Raw genomic sequence first — 17,911 nt, forward strand, 5'->3', positions numbered from 1 at the left:
CACTGTGTCTTTTTGTTTAGTAATTTGCAGTCAGCAACTGCAGTTCAATGTAATTTTCATATAGTTTACAATAGGGAGCTTCCTATTAGGCGTACAATTTACTCTTGGCATCAAACCTTTGTCGAGACGTTGTTCTTCCAGGAAGCATTCGTAAATGGTGTCGTTTATCTGGATATGCTTCAAATTTTCTAATTTTTCAGTTACAGACAATGATGATCAAGTTGATAGACCCTATTACTATCAGTAAGGCAGAGCACCACCTCACTACCACCTAGAAGTCTGAGATTTTCTTGATACTCAATTCCCAGATTAGTGTACAATATGAAGATCCAATTGCATGGCCACCTCGCTCAACAGATTTGATGTTGCTAGATTTTTTGAAGATGAGATTTATGTATCACCTTTGCCTGCTAATCATGTTGAGCTAAGACTTCAAATTAATGCCGCAGCAGCAGAGGGTACACTGACTTACTGGCTACAGTTTGGAATAAAATCGACTTCAGGTGGGATGTGTCACGTTACAAATGGAAACCATATTGAACCAAAGTGAATGTTGAGTGACAAACTTGATGTGTTTTTCTATGAAAAACACATCAAGTTCTTTTTGAATCACCTGTATTACTACAAAATCTGAATTCTAATTGTGATTCATTATTGAATCTATGGCAACTTACTTACTACTTACTACTTACTTAACTTATTGTAATAAGGATAAAATCAAAACCTAAACCGACAACGATTGTTAACGTCTATATGCCTACAAGCGCCCATGATGATGATGAGGTAGAGTGTGTATACGAAGAGATTGATGAAGCAATTAAACACGTAAAAGGAGATGAAAATTTAATAATAGTTGGAGATTGGAATGCAAGCATTGGAGAAGGCAAGGAAGGAAATATAGTGGGTGAATACGGGCTGGGCAAAAGGAATGAAAGAGGGGACCGACTTATACAGTTTTGCACGAAGTATAATTTAGTAATTGCCAACACCCAATTTAAAAATCATAATAGAAGAATATACACTTGGAAAAAGCCAGGCGATACTGCAAGGTATCAGATAGATTATATCATGGTTAAGCAAAGATTTAGAAATCAACTCGTTGACTGCAAAACTTACCCTGGAGCAGACATTGATAGCGACCATAATTTGGTGATAATGAAATGTAGATTGGGGTTTCAAAACCTGAAGAAAAGGTGTCAGATGAATCGGTGGAATTTAGAGAAGCTTGAGGAAGAGGAGGTAAAGAAGATTTTTGAGGAGGACATCGCAAGAGGTCTGAGTAAAAAAGATAAGGTAGAAAATGTAGAAGAAGAATGGGAGAATGTTAAAAAGGAAATTCTTAAATCAGCAGAAGCAAACTTAGGCGGAATAAAGAGAACTGGTAGAAAACCTTGGGTTTCAGACGATATATTGCAGCTGATGGATGAACGTAGAAAATATAAGAATGCTAGTGATGAAGAAAGTAAAAGGAACTATCGGCAATTAAGAAATGCTATAAACAGGAAGTGCAAACTGGCGAAAGAAGAGTGGATTAAAGAAAAGTGTTCAGAAGTGGAAAGAGAAATGAACATTGGTAAAATAGACGGAGCATACAGGAAAGTTAAGGAAAATTTTGGGGTACATAAATTAAAATCTAATAATGTGTTAAACAAAGATGGTACACCAATATATAATACGAAAGGTAAAGTCGATAGATGGGTGGAATATATTGAAGAGTTATACGGAGGAAATGAATTAGAAAATGGTGTTATACAGGAAGAAGAGGAAGTTGAGGAGGATGAAATGGGAGAAACAATACTGAGATCTGAATTTAAGAGAGCATTAAAAGATTTAAATGGCAGAAAGGCTCCTGGAATAGACGGAATACCTGTAGAATTACTGCGCAGTGCAGGTGAGGAAGCGATTGATAGATTATACAAACTGGTGTGTAATATTTATGAAAATGGGGAATTTCCATCAGACTGCAAAAAAAGTGTTATAGTTATGATACCAAAGAAAGCAGGGGCAGATAAATGTGAAGAATACAGAACAATTAGTTTAACTAGTCATGCATCAAAAATCTTAACTAGAATTTTATACAGAAGAATTGAGAGGAGAGTGGAAGTGTTAGGAGAAGACCAATTTGGTTTCAGGAAAAGTATAGGGACAAGGGAAGCAATTTTAGGCCTCAGATTAATAGTAGAAGGAAGATTAAAGAAAAACAAACCAACATACTTGGCATTTATAGACCTAGAAAAGGCTTTCGATAACGTAGACTGGAATAAAATGTTCAGCATTTTAAAAAAATTAGGGTTCAAATACAGAGATAGAAGAACAATTGCTAACATGTACAGGAACCAAACAGCAACAATAACAATTGAAGAACATAAGAAAGAACCCTAATAAGAAAGGGAGTCCGACAAGGATGTTCCCTATCGCCGTTACTTTTTAATCTTTACATGGAACTAGCAGTTAATGATGTTAAAGAACAATTTAGATTCGGAGTAACAGTACAAGGTGAAAAGATAAAGATGCTACGATTTGCTGATGATATAGTAATTCTAGCCGAGAGTAAAAAGGATTTAGAAGAAACAATGAATGGCATAGATGAAGTCCTACGCAAAAACTATCGCATGAAAATAAACAAGAACAAAACAAAAGTAATGAAATGTAGTAGAAATAACAAAGATGGACCACTGAATGTGAAAATAGGAGGAGAAAAGATTATGGAGGTAGAAGAATTTTGTTATTTGGGAAGTAAAATTACTAAAGATGGACGAAGCAGGAGCGATATAAAATGCCGAATAGCACAAGCTAAACGAGCCTTCAGTAAGAAATATAATTTGTTTACATCAAAAATGAATTTAAATGTCAGGAAAAGATTTTTGAAAGTGTATGTTTGGAGTGTCGCTTTATATGGAAGTGAAACTTGGACAATCGGAGTATCTGAGAAGAAAAGATTAGAAGCTTTTGAAATGTGGTGCTATAGGAGAATGTTAAAAATCAGATGGGTGGATAAAGTGACAAATGAAGAGGTATTGCGGCAAATAGATGAAGAAAGTAGCATTTGGAAAAATATAGTTAAAAGAAGAGACAGACTTATAGGCCACATACTAAGGCATCCTGGAATAGTCGCTTTAATATTGGAAGGACAGGTAGAAGGGAAAAATTGTGTAGGCAGGCCACGTTTGGAGTATGTAAAACAAATTGTTGGGGATGTAGGATGTAGAGGGTATACTGAAATGAAACGACTAGCACTAGATAGGGAATCTTGGAAAGCTGCATCAAACCAGTCAAATGACTGAAGACAAAAAAAAAAAAAAAGGCAACTTACAGTATTATTTTTCTTACTTAAGTTACAACATTGCACATCTTCTTCACTAACTGATACCATATTATCTGAATTAGTGATTGTTTCTTCTCCTAGATCCTGCAAGATAAAATCAATTAGAAAACTGTACAAGATGGATGTAGATAAAAAAATACCTAAATTAAAATATATAATTATTTTATTAATGACTAACATAAAATGTAAACACTCAAAATCACTGATAAAAATATGTGAACAGCTGGGTGTGCAATGTAAGACTGTACACAACAGAAGTCTGAAAAAAGGCTGTATGTAGAAAAATGTATCATATAAAGTTGGCATAAGTTATCAGTTATTTCAGATGTAGAGAATCTAAGTTTCATAATTTCATTTGTGAAGTAAGTAAGTAAGTATAAGATTGTGTTCCAAGTAAAAATTTCCAAACAATTTTACATGCTATATAAAATCACAATGTGGTTTATACTAATCAATGGTTGCACTTTAAGTATATTGTAGCAATAAATACTGAAGCAAGATACAAGGTCTGTAAATAAAGTAATGAGACTAGTTAAAACTAGTAATGAGACTAGTTTAAAAAAAAAAAAAAAAAAAAAAAAAAAAAGTGGCAACACTGTAAAGTTACTAGTAAACATATGGTTATATGAACAACTGATCTATATTAAGTATTACTATTTTTAGTCTATTGCTGCCATGTGAGATGTAAACAAACTTTTCATGAAATGCGTTTTTGTTGGGCATTACAAAAATGAGCAATACTAATTATGAGCAACATTGTGCAAGAAAGTTTTGTGTTAAACTCGGTGAGAATGATACTGAAACGTATTAAAAATTGAACAGTGCATATGCAGATGATGTTCTGTCATGAGCACAAGTTTTTAGACTGCTTAAAGCATTTTCAGATGGTCGGGAATCAGTTGCAGATGGTTCACACACTGGAAGACATTAACATCAAAAAGTGAAAACAATATTTGAGTGAACTACTTCCAACTTTTATCTGTTAACTCCTATCTCTCCAACTTGAAACACTCTAAGTCTTATTGTGTCTTTCTTGACATTATTCTCTCCGATTCTACAATTCTATCCAATATTTTTCTTCCTCCCTCTCTCTTTGTTTCTCAAATTTGTTAATATCTTTTATTACATCATTAACTCCTATCAATTTTATCTATGGTATCTTATTTCTATGTATAAGAATATATTTACATTATTTTTTTTTAAATGGGTAAATACCCAGAAGTTATGAACATAAAAAAACAAACAAAATGTCATATTATAACCAACTACAAGAATCATTAATGAGACTTTGGAGAAAAAAAGTGAAAATCTTAAAAGCAGATAAAAAAAAAAATGATATATTAGTACAGTCAATTTGTATTTTTATTTGAAAATCCTTACCTACCGATTGATGTTTTTTCCATATGTTAGGGGTGATTAGGGAAGCTTAACTCCAGATTTTTAACATCCCCCTCCCTAGATTTTTGAAAAACTCAAAAGGTTTTTGAAATGCGTTTTTCTCTGCATCTATGCATTTAGAGAAACGTTTTACAAATAAAAAATGTAGAGGACATTCTCCTCTACAATTAATGTCTTTGAAGTTACGCTGTATAATTTGAAATTGAAATACCAGGTGGCACTGAAGTTGTAAAAAACGTGTTTTTTCACTGGAAAAAATTGTTTTTCGTCTGTATTGCATTTGGAAGAGTTGTTAATCTCAAAAAAATAGACAACTTTTATTTAAACAATTTTTAAGGTGTAAATATATTACTAATCGTATAATAAAAATTGATTAAAACAAGCCAAGAAGGCAAAATAAAATTCAATACTAATACCACAGACGAAGTCCAAGAATACAAAGGTTAAAAATAATCGAATAAAGAAACTATATAAAACTTACCTAATTCCGATGGGTTGTGCAAAAGTCCCCTCCCCAGATAGCAAGATTAAATACATAGAACCAAAAAACCAAAATTGAAAGTAAAGGTTAAAATTATTAAAAAAACTCAGAAAAACATATATGATAATATTAAACTTTTTGCAGTAACCTGGTACTATGCAAAAAGAGAAACATCCAGTCCAAAATTCCGTTATTATTGCACAATATATCACGGATGTTTCTAGGTAGATTAAACTGACGACACAAAGCCGCATAACATATGCAGTCCACGAGAATGTGGTGCACAGTCATGTGGCAGTTGCATCGTGTGCATAGGGGTGGGGCTTCTCCTGACATTAGGTATTCGTGTGTCCTAACCGTAACCGGCAGAAGACCACTTCCTCACGACGAGATTTTCTGCAAGAGGAGCCCCATGACAACACTAAATCTTTAATCCGTCGGAGTTTATTATCAACGGAGTTTATTATCGATAATACAGCTCCGTTTTGGAGCTGTAGCTTGTGAAAGTGTGAAAATGTTGTGAATTGGGCACGTGTTCAAAACCGGTCTAGTCATTTACAACTTCGTTTACAATGTTTTTTACAACTTCAGCGCCACCTAGTATTTCAATTTCAAATTATACGGCATAACTTCAAAGACATTAATTGTAGAGAATGTCCTCTACATTTTTTGTTTGAAAAAAGTTTCTCTTAAATGCATAGATTCAGAGAAAAACGCATTTCAAAAAGTTTTCGAGTTTTTCAAAACTCTATGGGAGGGGTTGTTAAAAATCTGGAGTTAAGCTTCCCTCATCACCCGTAACGCATGGACAAAAGATCAATCGGTAGGTAAGGTTTTTCAAATACAGCCTATTTTGATGACAAATTGCCTGTACTATACAGTAAACAACAAATACAGTAGAAAACAAAATAAGGAAATAAAAAGGGTCCTCATAAACATAACATAAAAGCCCAATAATAAAACCACCACACAGTGAGTGAGTGAGCGGGTGGGTTGGTTGGTTGGTTGAGGGAGTGAGTGAGTGAGGGAGGGAGAGAGCGAGAGAGTACCTAATCAGGTGACTGCAATATACAGCACCTATCATAGCTAACATATTTTCTTGTCTTACATAATATTACTCATTCTCTTTGTCACAATCACACAACCAAAGATTTCTACACTTTTTAGAAGGTGATAACTGATTGCACATACCTTAAAAGTTTTTCCAATCCAGAGCAATTAGATATTCAATAACAGCAGCCCAAACCTAGCGCATCTTATATCCTGCAATTCTTACACTAACCAAAAAAATTAACATCTCTCTCTCATTATTATAGTAAACACATAATTATGCTCTTCCATATGTGCTTCTTAATTTAAATCTCTCAAGAGTATCCCTAATTTTAAATATTACACTAATATGCCTATTATTTAAACGGTTAATATAATAAACACATAACCACTAATGCGAAAGTTAAATTTAATTTACAGTATAAATTGTGAGAGTACATTCTATCTGTACCATTCAACCTGTTTTAGTCAGCCATACTAATCTTTACCAATAAAGAATCCAATTGCTCTCTCAATAGTTACAAATTCACACTCATCCCTGTTAAAGTTTTCCACCTGCCTCTGTGATATCCCATCTTCTCCTCTATAAGTAATTGAACCATTTTCCATTAGAAATAAACACATTCAAAACCTTAACAATACACTATCTAATAAAAAATAATATTGAATTTACTTTAGCCCTTTCAATTCTAAATCAAAAAAAGGACTTTTTTTTGAGTCAATGATATTCTGAATTTTTCAAATTGCAAATAAAATAACAATAGATACAAGAAACAGATAAGAATGAAAAATATCTTACCACTTCATGTTTAACTTGCTCCAATTTATCAACAGATTTTTTAATATTCACAGCTTCCAATTTAATGTTACATTCTCCTATACTGAGTGGATCTTCTTCTGGATACATTGAATGCAATAAATCAGTTGTCTGCATACAAAAAAAAAAAAAATAAATAATAATTTCATCCATCCTAAACTGTGTTTCAATAAAATGATTATTTCATTCTGATAAAAGTGAGCTTTTGAGAAACAGGATTTTTGAGATTATGACCAAATTATGGTGTGTAAAGATTATTTTTTGCATTTATTATAGAAATCTAGACAAAATTAACAATTTAATTCAGTTTTTATTTATAAATAATAACTACGTAGTGACTTTGGGATCATGTATATTTAAGTTATAAATCTTTAATTTAAGTTTGTTTTAATTTGAAGTTAAATATAAAAGTTCAATTAAAATATTATATATGTTTCATTTATATATGAAATTTTCAAGGCTATATGTGACATGTTATTTTCTAGAGAATCACTAAATATGTTTGTTAAACTGATACTAATTGTTCAAAAAGACCAAAACAGTTATATTTTTGTGCCATGTTCAACTTTCCTGAGATTTGTGTTATTATAGGTAGAAAATAAAAAAGGGGTTAAAATTCAAAATAAGAAAATTACATTAAAAAAGTTATTTTGAAAAGAAGTTCAATAAATACATTTATTTTCTTTATAATCATTATTTTTATCAAGTATTAATATTTTTGTTATAAGTATTCTATCATAACATTCCAGTAAATTTTTGTAATTTATCTTAACTTAACACTTCATGACAAGCAAGTTAAAATGTTATTATGAGAATTATGAATAATTCAGAGGACAGAAATTTATTTACTAGGTGTCTATAAAAGATAACTACAATAATACCAATAAGTTTTATTATTATTATTTTTTAACTTCCAGGCCCATCATTAGGTATTATTCAGAGGATAAGGTGAATGACAAGTAGCATGTGAGAAATGCCATGCCTGACCAATATTTGAACCCAGGACCTCTGGATGAAAGGCCGAGACACTACCACTCGGGCCACAGAGGCCAGCACGTTTTATTATTTATAAAAGAAGTATTCAAAAATTTAGAAATTGTATTTTTTATGCACTTGATAAGAGAAGTTATTTGATGGCATAAACAGATCTCATGCTTACATCAAACAGCTATGAATGTTAGATTAGTAATGGGAAAACTTCTACTACCCTTGGCTACAAAAACTCCAAATGACAGAGTTCTAGGAGAAGACATTCCATCAAATGGACTTTAATAGTATGTGAATTGGGCGAATCATGGTGGCTCATGAGTAGTACACTTATGCCGATTCTGGGACAAGGTCAAAGGTAAAAAAATCTGCTGACATCAAAAAAATGCCACGTGTTGTATAGTACACGTGCTTGCCGAATTTGCTTTAACCATGTTTACAAAATTGAAAGTTATCTGGTGATAATTCATTTGCGTCATACTTATTTATTTGAAAGTTATCTCAATGACAAGGATAACGGTTTTATATAAAACCCCGCTAAATTTTCACGAGTTTTTTATTGAGTTCTTACTGTTCTATTTTATACTGTGTTACTCTGCGATTTAATTTTTCTCTTCGCCATCTTTATTATTTAAGGTAAGTGAAACGTCATTTTAATAATTTAATATAAAATATTTTGTCTTTGTGTAATTTTAGCGATAATTATACAGGGAGCGGCAGAAATAACTCCCGAATTTGCCACCGTCGTAGCTCAGCGCTAGTGGTAGTAGGCGGGTCCGGACTGGTTCCATAGTGCAGGTCTGGTGTTGCAATTTTCAGTCGCTAACATGGCGTGGAGCGGTGAACATCGTTCGTTCGTCATCGAAACTTATTTTAAAAATGGTGATTCTGTAATCTGTACGCAGCGATTATTTCGTACACGCTTCGGGATAAGTCGACACGGTGCAATCCCTGACAGGAAAACCATTCTAACATGGGTTAGAAATTTTAATTACGAGTTCGGCTATAAAAAAACCAACGCCAGGTAGACCACGCAGCGTTCGAACTCCACAGAACGTTCAACTACTCCAGCAAGCAGTTACACGATCTCTAAGGCGTCCAGCCCGTACGCTGCCAGCTTGGGAATATCTGATCGAACAGTGAGAAGAATTTTACACCAAGACCTGCACTTCAACCCGTATAAAATAATGGTTGTGCAGGAACTTAGTGAACGTGATTGGGTCAGTCGTATTGCATCTTGTCACGCTATCCTTGAAAATTTTCCAAACAATGCAGTCGTACTCTCATCTGAGGAAGCACATTTTAATTTATCAGGTTGTCAATAAGCAAAATTTTCGTTATTAGGTAGAAAATAATCCTAGACAACTGCATGAGCGACCTCTCCATAACCAACATGTTACAGTTTGGTGTGCTGTAGCAGACTTTGGAATCATAGGCCCGTATTTTTTTGAGGAGGAAGGGCAGTTACAGTTACGTCTCAACGTTATGTACACATGCTAAACAACTTCCTAAAGCCGAAACTGAATGATATTGGAAATCGTGTTGTATAGTATCAACAGGCTGGTGCAACTGCTCACACAGCAAGACAATCTATGGAAGTCCTAAGACAAATGTTTCTAGGGCGTTTAATCTCACTGCGAGGTAACATGCCGTGGCCAGCTTGTTCACTCGATCTTGCTGCTTGTGACTTCTTTCTATGGGGCTACTTAAAGAGTAAAGTCTACAAAAACAAACCGAGGACAACCGACGAACTCAAAGCTGCTATCCGACACGAAATCGCGGAAACTCCACAAGAGATGACGACGAGAGTAATGCGCAATTTCCGAGTGAGGCTTCAGTCGTGTATAGACAATGACGGTCGCCATTTAAATGATATTATTTTTAAGTAACTGAAACTTTAACCATTTAGACATAAAATAAATGGCAATGATAATTCTTATTATGTTATAATAAAGTTTGACTAAAATCTATTACGTATTTTTTTATTAGCCCTTCAAACTGGGGAGTTATTTCTGCCGCTCCCTGTATATATAAACGAAAAATTTACAAAAAATATATTAAATGTTTATATATATAGAGTAATTACACATTTTAAAATAATATTGTGGTTTGTTTAATTCCAGCACTAATAATTATATATATTAATTTGTAAAATATACAAGTAATTTGTTATAAGAAATAAAATGATGTTCATATCTTTATATTCGACAAAAATTTCATTAAGTACAATTTTGTTTCTTTAATAGATAACTTAGGAAATAAGATATAAGTTTTACATGTATTGTACATTATTTTCAGATATCGCAAGAAATATTTCCCGATGAAGGTACCAGCAATGACCTACAGCCGCAGGAAATGCCAGAAAACCAATTATCTTCTGTTTGTCCACGAACGAGGAAGTTAAGTTTTGGAAGTTCAGACAAGACGGTTAGATTGGGCTTCTAGTAGCAATGAAGAAGACACCCCTCTTATTACGAATTCTTCATAGTCAGACAGCGGCAATCATCCGTGTCAAAGATTTAATTTAGACCGAAGCCAAGGTTTTGACTCAGTCGTTTGGGCATCTGTGTGAAGTTTTTAATATGTTCTGTCTGACCGGAAAATCATCCGTGTTGTCTGCAAAATTTTTCCACCGATTGAAATCGACGATGCTGCGTGGGAAATCGGCCTCATCGATATCATGTCTTACATTTCGAACGTGGAAAAATTTATTACGGCGATGGCAAAACGATAAACCTAACTTCGGGGATGTACGAGATCGCAGATTTCATGCTGAAACTGAAACATGCGATGGGTGATCGCGAAGACGACGAAAACAAAGAAAACGTATATCCAAACGCGACCGATGACAAAAAACGGAAGCAACGAATTCGCAGGAAAATCATTCCACCGAAATGTATGTTAACCTTTTCATTAAACTGGCTATGTGCGGCATCAGTTTTAAAACGCCGTTACAAAATCATTTTATATGGGATCTAAGTCGGGTATTATTTTTATATTCACGAAGGAATCAGTTTTATTATACAATTTGAACGATGTTTATACGATGTAAAATGTTTTATTTAGACTAGAAAGAATATGACCATTTTTTCTCAGAAATGTGCTTGTGTGTGTGTGACTTGTGTATTGTAATTGCTATGAGGGTTACGAATTTATTTATTATTTACAAAAATAGCTTATCTTACTAGCAACATATCGATGTAATGAAAGACATAATAAATTATGATATACGGCATACAAAAAAAGGTATTTGTGGTCATAAATACGTCACTTTTACTTGAGGTCTATAAATATCTTTTCTGACAAATGGTATCGGTAAACATGTAACACGTAACTATTCGCAATGAATAACACTATACAGTAAAAATTGTTTTTTGTCGAACTGAATAGCCTTTAAAGTGTTGGGAATTTTTATAAAACGTAGTTTTCCGAATCTCTTTCATTTATATTAACATATGTTACTAATCTGTGATTTATGACATGGGTTTTTCATAATATTTTGCCCAATTTAAAACCGGCTTGCTCGAAAGTATTATTTTTAAAATCAGCAAACTATGTTTCATAAACACAAAGCAACAAAAAAAATTCACTAATAAAAGACGCGGTAGAAATGCGCAAAAAAATTCTGCAATTAAATTATTGTAATTTTTGTACTGTTTCAATTTTTTGTTGTTACAGGCATAAAATATATCCAATCGTAACGGGTTTTTTTTGTCAAAATCTGTTAAATCTCTTTAATATACTGTAATTTTTTGAAATTTTTTTCACAAGAGGATAGCATAAGACTATGAAGGGAGGCAATCAGGCAATCATGTGGCACTTATCTCAGAGACCGGTCAGTATTTCATCTGTAAACGCGATACGCATAACATGTAACATTGTTCGAGGTTCGTACGTAGACGGCGGTCACAAAATTCAGGAATGTTTTCTTAATGTCGGACGAGGATATAAGATAATTGAAGTGCCGCACAGCGTCATTTACCTGCCGGTCAACACCAAGTCCATACGAAATATAACTGTGCGCGTGTGCAATCAAGTATCGGACCTAATCAATTTTGGAGATGAAGTGACCGTGAGCTGCATTTGAGACGAAGACACGATGAGGTTAATTTTCACCGATGATGTCGAATATAAATCCTTTCCCGCAGGTCACCGTCGAACAGTCTGTTTTCAAAGCTTAAACGGCTAACACGGGAGAACATGCATTTTCTGGAATCATTAGGTTTCACGGTCTTACAAAAACGAGCGGACAAATAATAAATGTAGATTCGGCAAACGCGGGTGTTCCATGAAACTAATACGGGTAAAGAGTTTTCCCTACATCCCTGGGCCAGACATCCAATTAAGTACATCCCTCGGCCCAGGGACGTGTCCTTCCGACTCTAAGGAGGTCTCCCCATCCACCGCCTTAACATCCGGCACGACAGGGTCAACACCCCTGGTTCTCGATCTTTTGTGCCTGCCTCTAATCCCCGGCGGGGGATTAGAGGCGGAATATCGTCCTCCGAGACGGGGCTGTCCATCCTTCCCTGCACTTAGCACTCTAGTAACCCCGGAGTCGATATTCCTCCACCTTCATACGGAGAACTGTTCTCGCGAAGTTTGCGAACCATTTCCAGTTATTTTCAGAGGCCAACATCAACTCCACAAGATTTCCCGTCACAATGCGTTCATCTACTAATCGTTGGCGGTGTTGCGCCCATCTATGTCACTCGAACAGCGTATGTTCGGCGTCATCTACGCCCTGACAATACTCACAAACAGGCGACTCCTTCTTACCAATTCTATTCAGGTAGGTGCTGAAACAGCCATGGCCAGACATTAATTGGGAATGTGGTAATCCATATCACCGTGACGCCGGTCCAGCCAGTTATCTAATTCATGTATTAGTCGCCTGGTCCACTTTGCTACTGATGACTCCGTCCAGACCGTCTTCCACTCATTCCTGACCACCTCTTCTGCTTCAATTTTATTATGACCAGCCGCTCTTAGCCTCCTACCTTTGACTTGTAGGTAAATCGGCGGAACTTATGCCAAAACACATAACGCGTTGTACGACATTGTACGGTAACCTGCCACTACACCTAATAGCGCCGCCCGATGCATGCTTGTCAGGTTTTGTCTGTTTCTTTGTATATTTACAGGATTAGCCCATATTGATGCCACGTATAGTACAGAGGACACCATCGCAGGCGTGATGAGCCTCCTTCTTGACGTTCTAGGTACTGTGCCCAGCAAACAGCCCCCTGATCGCTTTTAGTGTCGACGAAGCCTTCTTGCATACCATTTCAATATGCCTGCCAAACTTTAGATTCTTATCTAGCACAACCCCCAGATATGTTGTGCTAGTAACTTCAGTAATATCCTCTTCACGGATCGCAATATTCACATCGCGAAGTGTCCGTCTACCCGTGAAGAGGATACACCTACTTTTGGTAGGACACCTCCATACTATTTCTCGCTAGCCACTCGTCTATCAATCTAAGGGAGAGGTTAGCCTTTGCCTCCACACGGGTAAAGAGTACCACCCCATTATCCTTATGCGGCTACGACTTTTAACAACAGCGATGAGATAAGAATCCCCGTTCAGCAACAAGACGTGTACACGCTCTCGTGTGACAAGTTTTTGCACATCAACGGTGCATACAGCGATGCCAACGGTGTGGCAGATGCGACGCTAAAATTATACAATAATTTCGGAGCGTTTCTATTCGACGAAATCCGGTACGAGATAGCAGGACAAGAAATCGACAGGGTGAGAAACGTAGGTATAACTTCCACTATGAAAAATGCTCTTTCGCTCCGAAATTGGGGAAAAGACGACATATTCGCGGCGGGTTGGACATCGTCAGGCGTAGACGATATCCTTTCGACCGGCGGTGTTTACACCAGCGGGGAATCCAGCAAGTTTAGTGTCATACTACCGCTGAAGATGCTCTTAGGTTTCTTCGAAGACTACAAATGAATACTGCTGAACGTGAAACAAGAACTCATTTTAATTCGAACTTCCACCAATAATAATGCGGTGGGCGTTCCAGCCGGAAAAACGTTCACTTTTAAGGTTACGAAAATCGTGTGGAAAATACCATACGTGAGTGTATCAGATGAAAGCCGGTTATCGCTTCTCAGACTAGTCGATAGAGATGAACCCATTACTAGGCCTTCCGAAGATGGAACCTGTATGAGTATCCGTCTGTACCTAACGGGAAAGACACTATATGGATGGACCGTGAAAACGACGTAGCAAGCGGAAAAACATCGTTTTATAATTGTGGAATTTCAATCCTCGAGAAAAGGAGACACACCACTGAAAGCGCTTCCAATTTTGATAACATTTTAATTACAAACATTCGCTTAAATTTGAATTCGATATTCTATCCGTACGAAAACATTCAAGGGGATACTAATAATGTATGAAATGTTTAAGAGCTTTTATCGATCTTACTATAACAGAAAGCCTGAAGGAGCATTAATCGTTCCGAACAAATATCCTTCTATACCGCTGATCTTTATAGACTGTTAGAAACAAAACGATACTCTGAAAACCGGCGCAGTTGATATAAAAATCGAGATCGAAACCTCGGTCTCCATTCCTCCAAATACGACAGCGTATTGTTTAATAAGCAAAAGTGTTATCCAATACATGCCTTTAACAGGAACAGTAAAAAGCGTTTCTTAACCAGTCCAGTTCGATATCTATGAGCATCAACATGGGTTCCTTCGTAGTAATCTTCAGTTGTTTTCGCATATCTGATACCAACGTGTACGTTAAAGAATTGACTATCGTTTCTCTGGACGAGCGTCAATTCGAGCATCATTTGTTTAAACCGCCTTTGGACTACTACGATATATTGTCGCAAACTACTAAATGTAAAAAAATACAGAATTTACAAAAAGAAATAGGCCAGTTAGAATTTGGAATTCATTTCGTATTCGAGGTTGCCATATATCCTTAAATGTGTAGCGTCTAATTTCACAATATAAGTTAAAGGCGAAGACAAGAAGACATTGTTATTGAATATTCTAAATTATAATCGGTACAAGGTGGAAGATTTCGACGGATATGATTGTCCGCCAATCAACACTTTTAACTGTAAAACGGATAAAATTTGTTCTTTTGGTGAAACTCACTACTGCGCTATGAAAAAAGCTATATGGCTTCATATGTGTTAGAACGAGCACAAAACATTCTACATGCTGGAAAAGGTAGGAAATGCTATCAAAAAAGGACAGGAGTGCTACTTAAACAGTCCGGACGAGAAATTCTCCGCTACTCACGATATTCATCATCGATCATTACGGCCGATACGTTCCTCCAAAGGTGCAAGCAGATCTATCCGTCTACTTGTAACAAGATCCGTTTCCAGAAGACAACAAAGACTGGAACCAAAATGAAACATTTAGCTTTTCTTTACTATATGTATATTAAACTTAACGCCAATCTATTTGTACTATGAAGCTGTTTATTTGTATGAGAAAATATGTGTATGTAAACCGTAACGCCGATCCTGTTGTATTTTGTTTTAGTTTTTAAAGTCAATAAATCGTTTTATAAAAAGAAAAAATGGTTTTTCATTTCTAGATTTAATTCCTTTTCCCCTTCCCTATCATTAAGAAATATAATCCTGAGTATATATAAATGTTGCGATTGAGTTGAAATCATCAGTCTACAAACGAGAACACTAAAGCGATGATATTGCAGTTAGTAAGCTTCTATGCGGCGACTGCCGTCACCGCTGCAGACAAATTCGATTCCAATAAATTTTTATTAGATTATGGGTTTCTGAAGGGAGATAACACGAGCCTGATCGATGTAAAAGCGATAGAAGATGCCGTTAGGTTATTTCAAGAATATTTCCAACTTCCTGTAGATGGAAAGTTAAACAAGCCTTTATGAGCGGGCTCAGGTGTGGTGTGGCAACTTGTCACCGTATGTAACCTCCAGAATCGCGTGGAAAAAACAAGATCTAAAATGGCACTACCACTTGACAACTTCAAAAAAATGGAAGTGGCGAGAATGGCGTTCGCAGAATGGGCGAGACACACTCGTTGAAGTTTACCCAAGAGTACTACGGGTACGACATCCTTATTTCGGACAAGTACAGCATTTACACCTGCGCCAAGAACGAACTCGATGTTCGAGTAAACTCGACGGACCGAGAGGTATCTTGGCTATGCATGTTTTCCCAACGCCGCTAACAGGCCCATACAAATCCACATAGACGATGAAGAGGATTGGAGCTATGATCTCGAAGGTAAAACGGAGAATGGTAAAACTAGTCTACTCAATGCGTTGATGCACGAGATCGGGCACGCCTTGGGTATTCGCCACTCTTATAAGAATGCGCTTATGTACCCATACGTGAACGGACGCGCAAACCTATGCGAAGACGACATATTAGCCGTGCAGTCTCTTTACGGCAGCAGCGAAACAACTACGTCAACCGTCAGGCCTGCAACGACAACGCCATTTACACTTTTACCTAGCCCTTCCGTCACTGACGTTTGCGCAATTAAAGAAGTGGATGGTGATAACATTCAGTATCTGCTAGTCAACGCAAAACTCTACGTAGCCAACAAAAAACAGTTGTGGGTAATAGTTATCTCCGAAGACAGCAAACATGAAACTAAGTTACTACAGACCGCTGAAAATCGCCGATCAATTGAAATTTCTTTCGAGCACATTCAAAGGGGTGGATGCGATGTACCAGCGACCAAATGGAGATAAATAGTGGTTATTGCAGACCAACAGTTGTACATGTTCAACCTCCATACACAACAGCTCAACAAAGGGTATCCAAAGAACGTGTTCTTACTTTAACATCTCTGAACCTGTAAGATCAACGGGATCGTGAATACGTATAAAGGAAAAACTTATCTACAACGAAGACTACATGTCAGATAAACGAATGTTCTTTTACTACTGTTAGAACAGACCTTCTTTCTAATATGTTTCCTAGAATACCGGCAGACAGATGGAGTGGTACGTTTCAACAATGGTTTAATTTATTTTGTCAAGAACGAAAATTACCACGAATATGATTTCTTTAAAAACTGATAAAATTCGGAAAGAAAGACCACGAGCTTTTTGGACTATTGTGTTACAACAATATCATTTTAAAACAGTTCATCGAAATAATTACAAAGTACCATGTATATCCTAAAAATAAAATCTAAATAATTAAATTTCTATTCTTATATATTTGTAATATTTTGAAAAGAAAATAAATAAATAATATTCAATTACCAATGTTTATATATTTACCTTCAGCTTTTTATACATAAAACTAATAATCCTCATTCAATGTTTAATTTTTAGGAAAAGAAAATAACAGAAATCGTTTTAACAAACTGCATTTAATATTTATAACAAATATGTACGTATTTTTTAAATTAATACATAGTTTTACATTTTATCTAAAATTTATACAAAGCTTTAATTTCATTTTTAAGATATGCACAAACAAAAATTTTCAAAAGTACAAGGAGCAGGTATGCAACCTGCAATACAGGATAGCTTCCAATTTTATTTATAAAGTAAATAATATTAATCATTACAATAAAAAATAAATAGATACTTTATTTTATTGAAACAACATATTGTTTTTTAATATTCATTTCTCCAAGTATGTTTAAAACTACCTATATGCTTTTTTCTTATTATTAGATTTTCTGATTTCCAATATGTAACCTAAATGACGAAGTAGTCGCTTGAGCGTAAAACTGTATAAATCGATGGTATTCGTGCGGAAAACCAGATTTGGACTCATGTTAATTCCGTGCTCTCGCAACACCATTCTCCATGCAAATGTTTGTAATGAAAGTACTGTTTTTGCTTCAGAATTCATGACTA

At 35.5% G+C, this 17,911-nt stretch overlaps 1 protein-coding gene across 8 annotated transcripts in view; it reads right to left on the reverse strand.

Moving 5' to 3' along the window:
- Positions 1–17,911, reverse strand: part of LOC142320218 (uncharacterized) — a 69,215-nt gene that overhangs the window by 16,005 nt on the left and 35,299 nt on the right. For all 8 annotated transcript variants that reach the window (XR_012755318.1, XM_075357914.1, XM_075357952.1 and 5 more), the window contains 2 exons: positions 7,054–7,182; positions 3,314–3,409 (listed from right to left, as the gene is read on the reverse strand). Coding sequence is in view for 7 of the 8 variants with exons in the window: in XM_075357914.1 (XP_075214029.1) it covers positions 3,314–3,409; positions 7,054–7,182 (225 nt within the window). In the remaining variant the exon portion in view is untranslated. The remainder of the gene's footprint in view (positions 1–3,313; positions 3,410–7,053; positions 7,183–17,911) is intronic.

The sequence above is a fragment of the Lycorma delicatula genome, chromosome 1 (assembly GCF_047948215.1).
Source record: "Lycorma delicatula isolate Av1 chromosome 1, ASM4794821v1, whole genome shotgun sequence".
Lineage (NCBI taxonomy): Eukaryota > Metazoa > Arthropoda > Insecta > Hemiptera > Fulgoridae > Lycorma > Lycorma delicatula.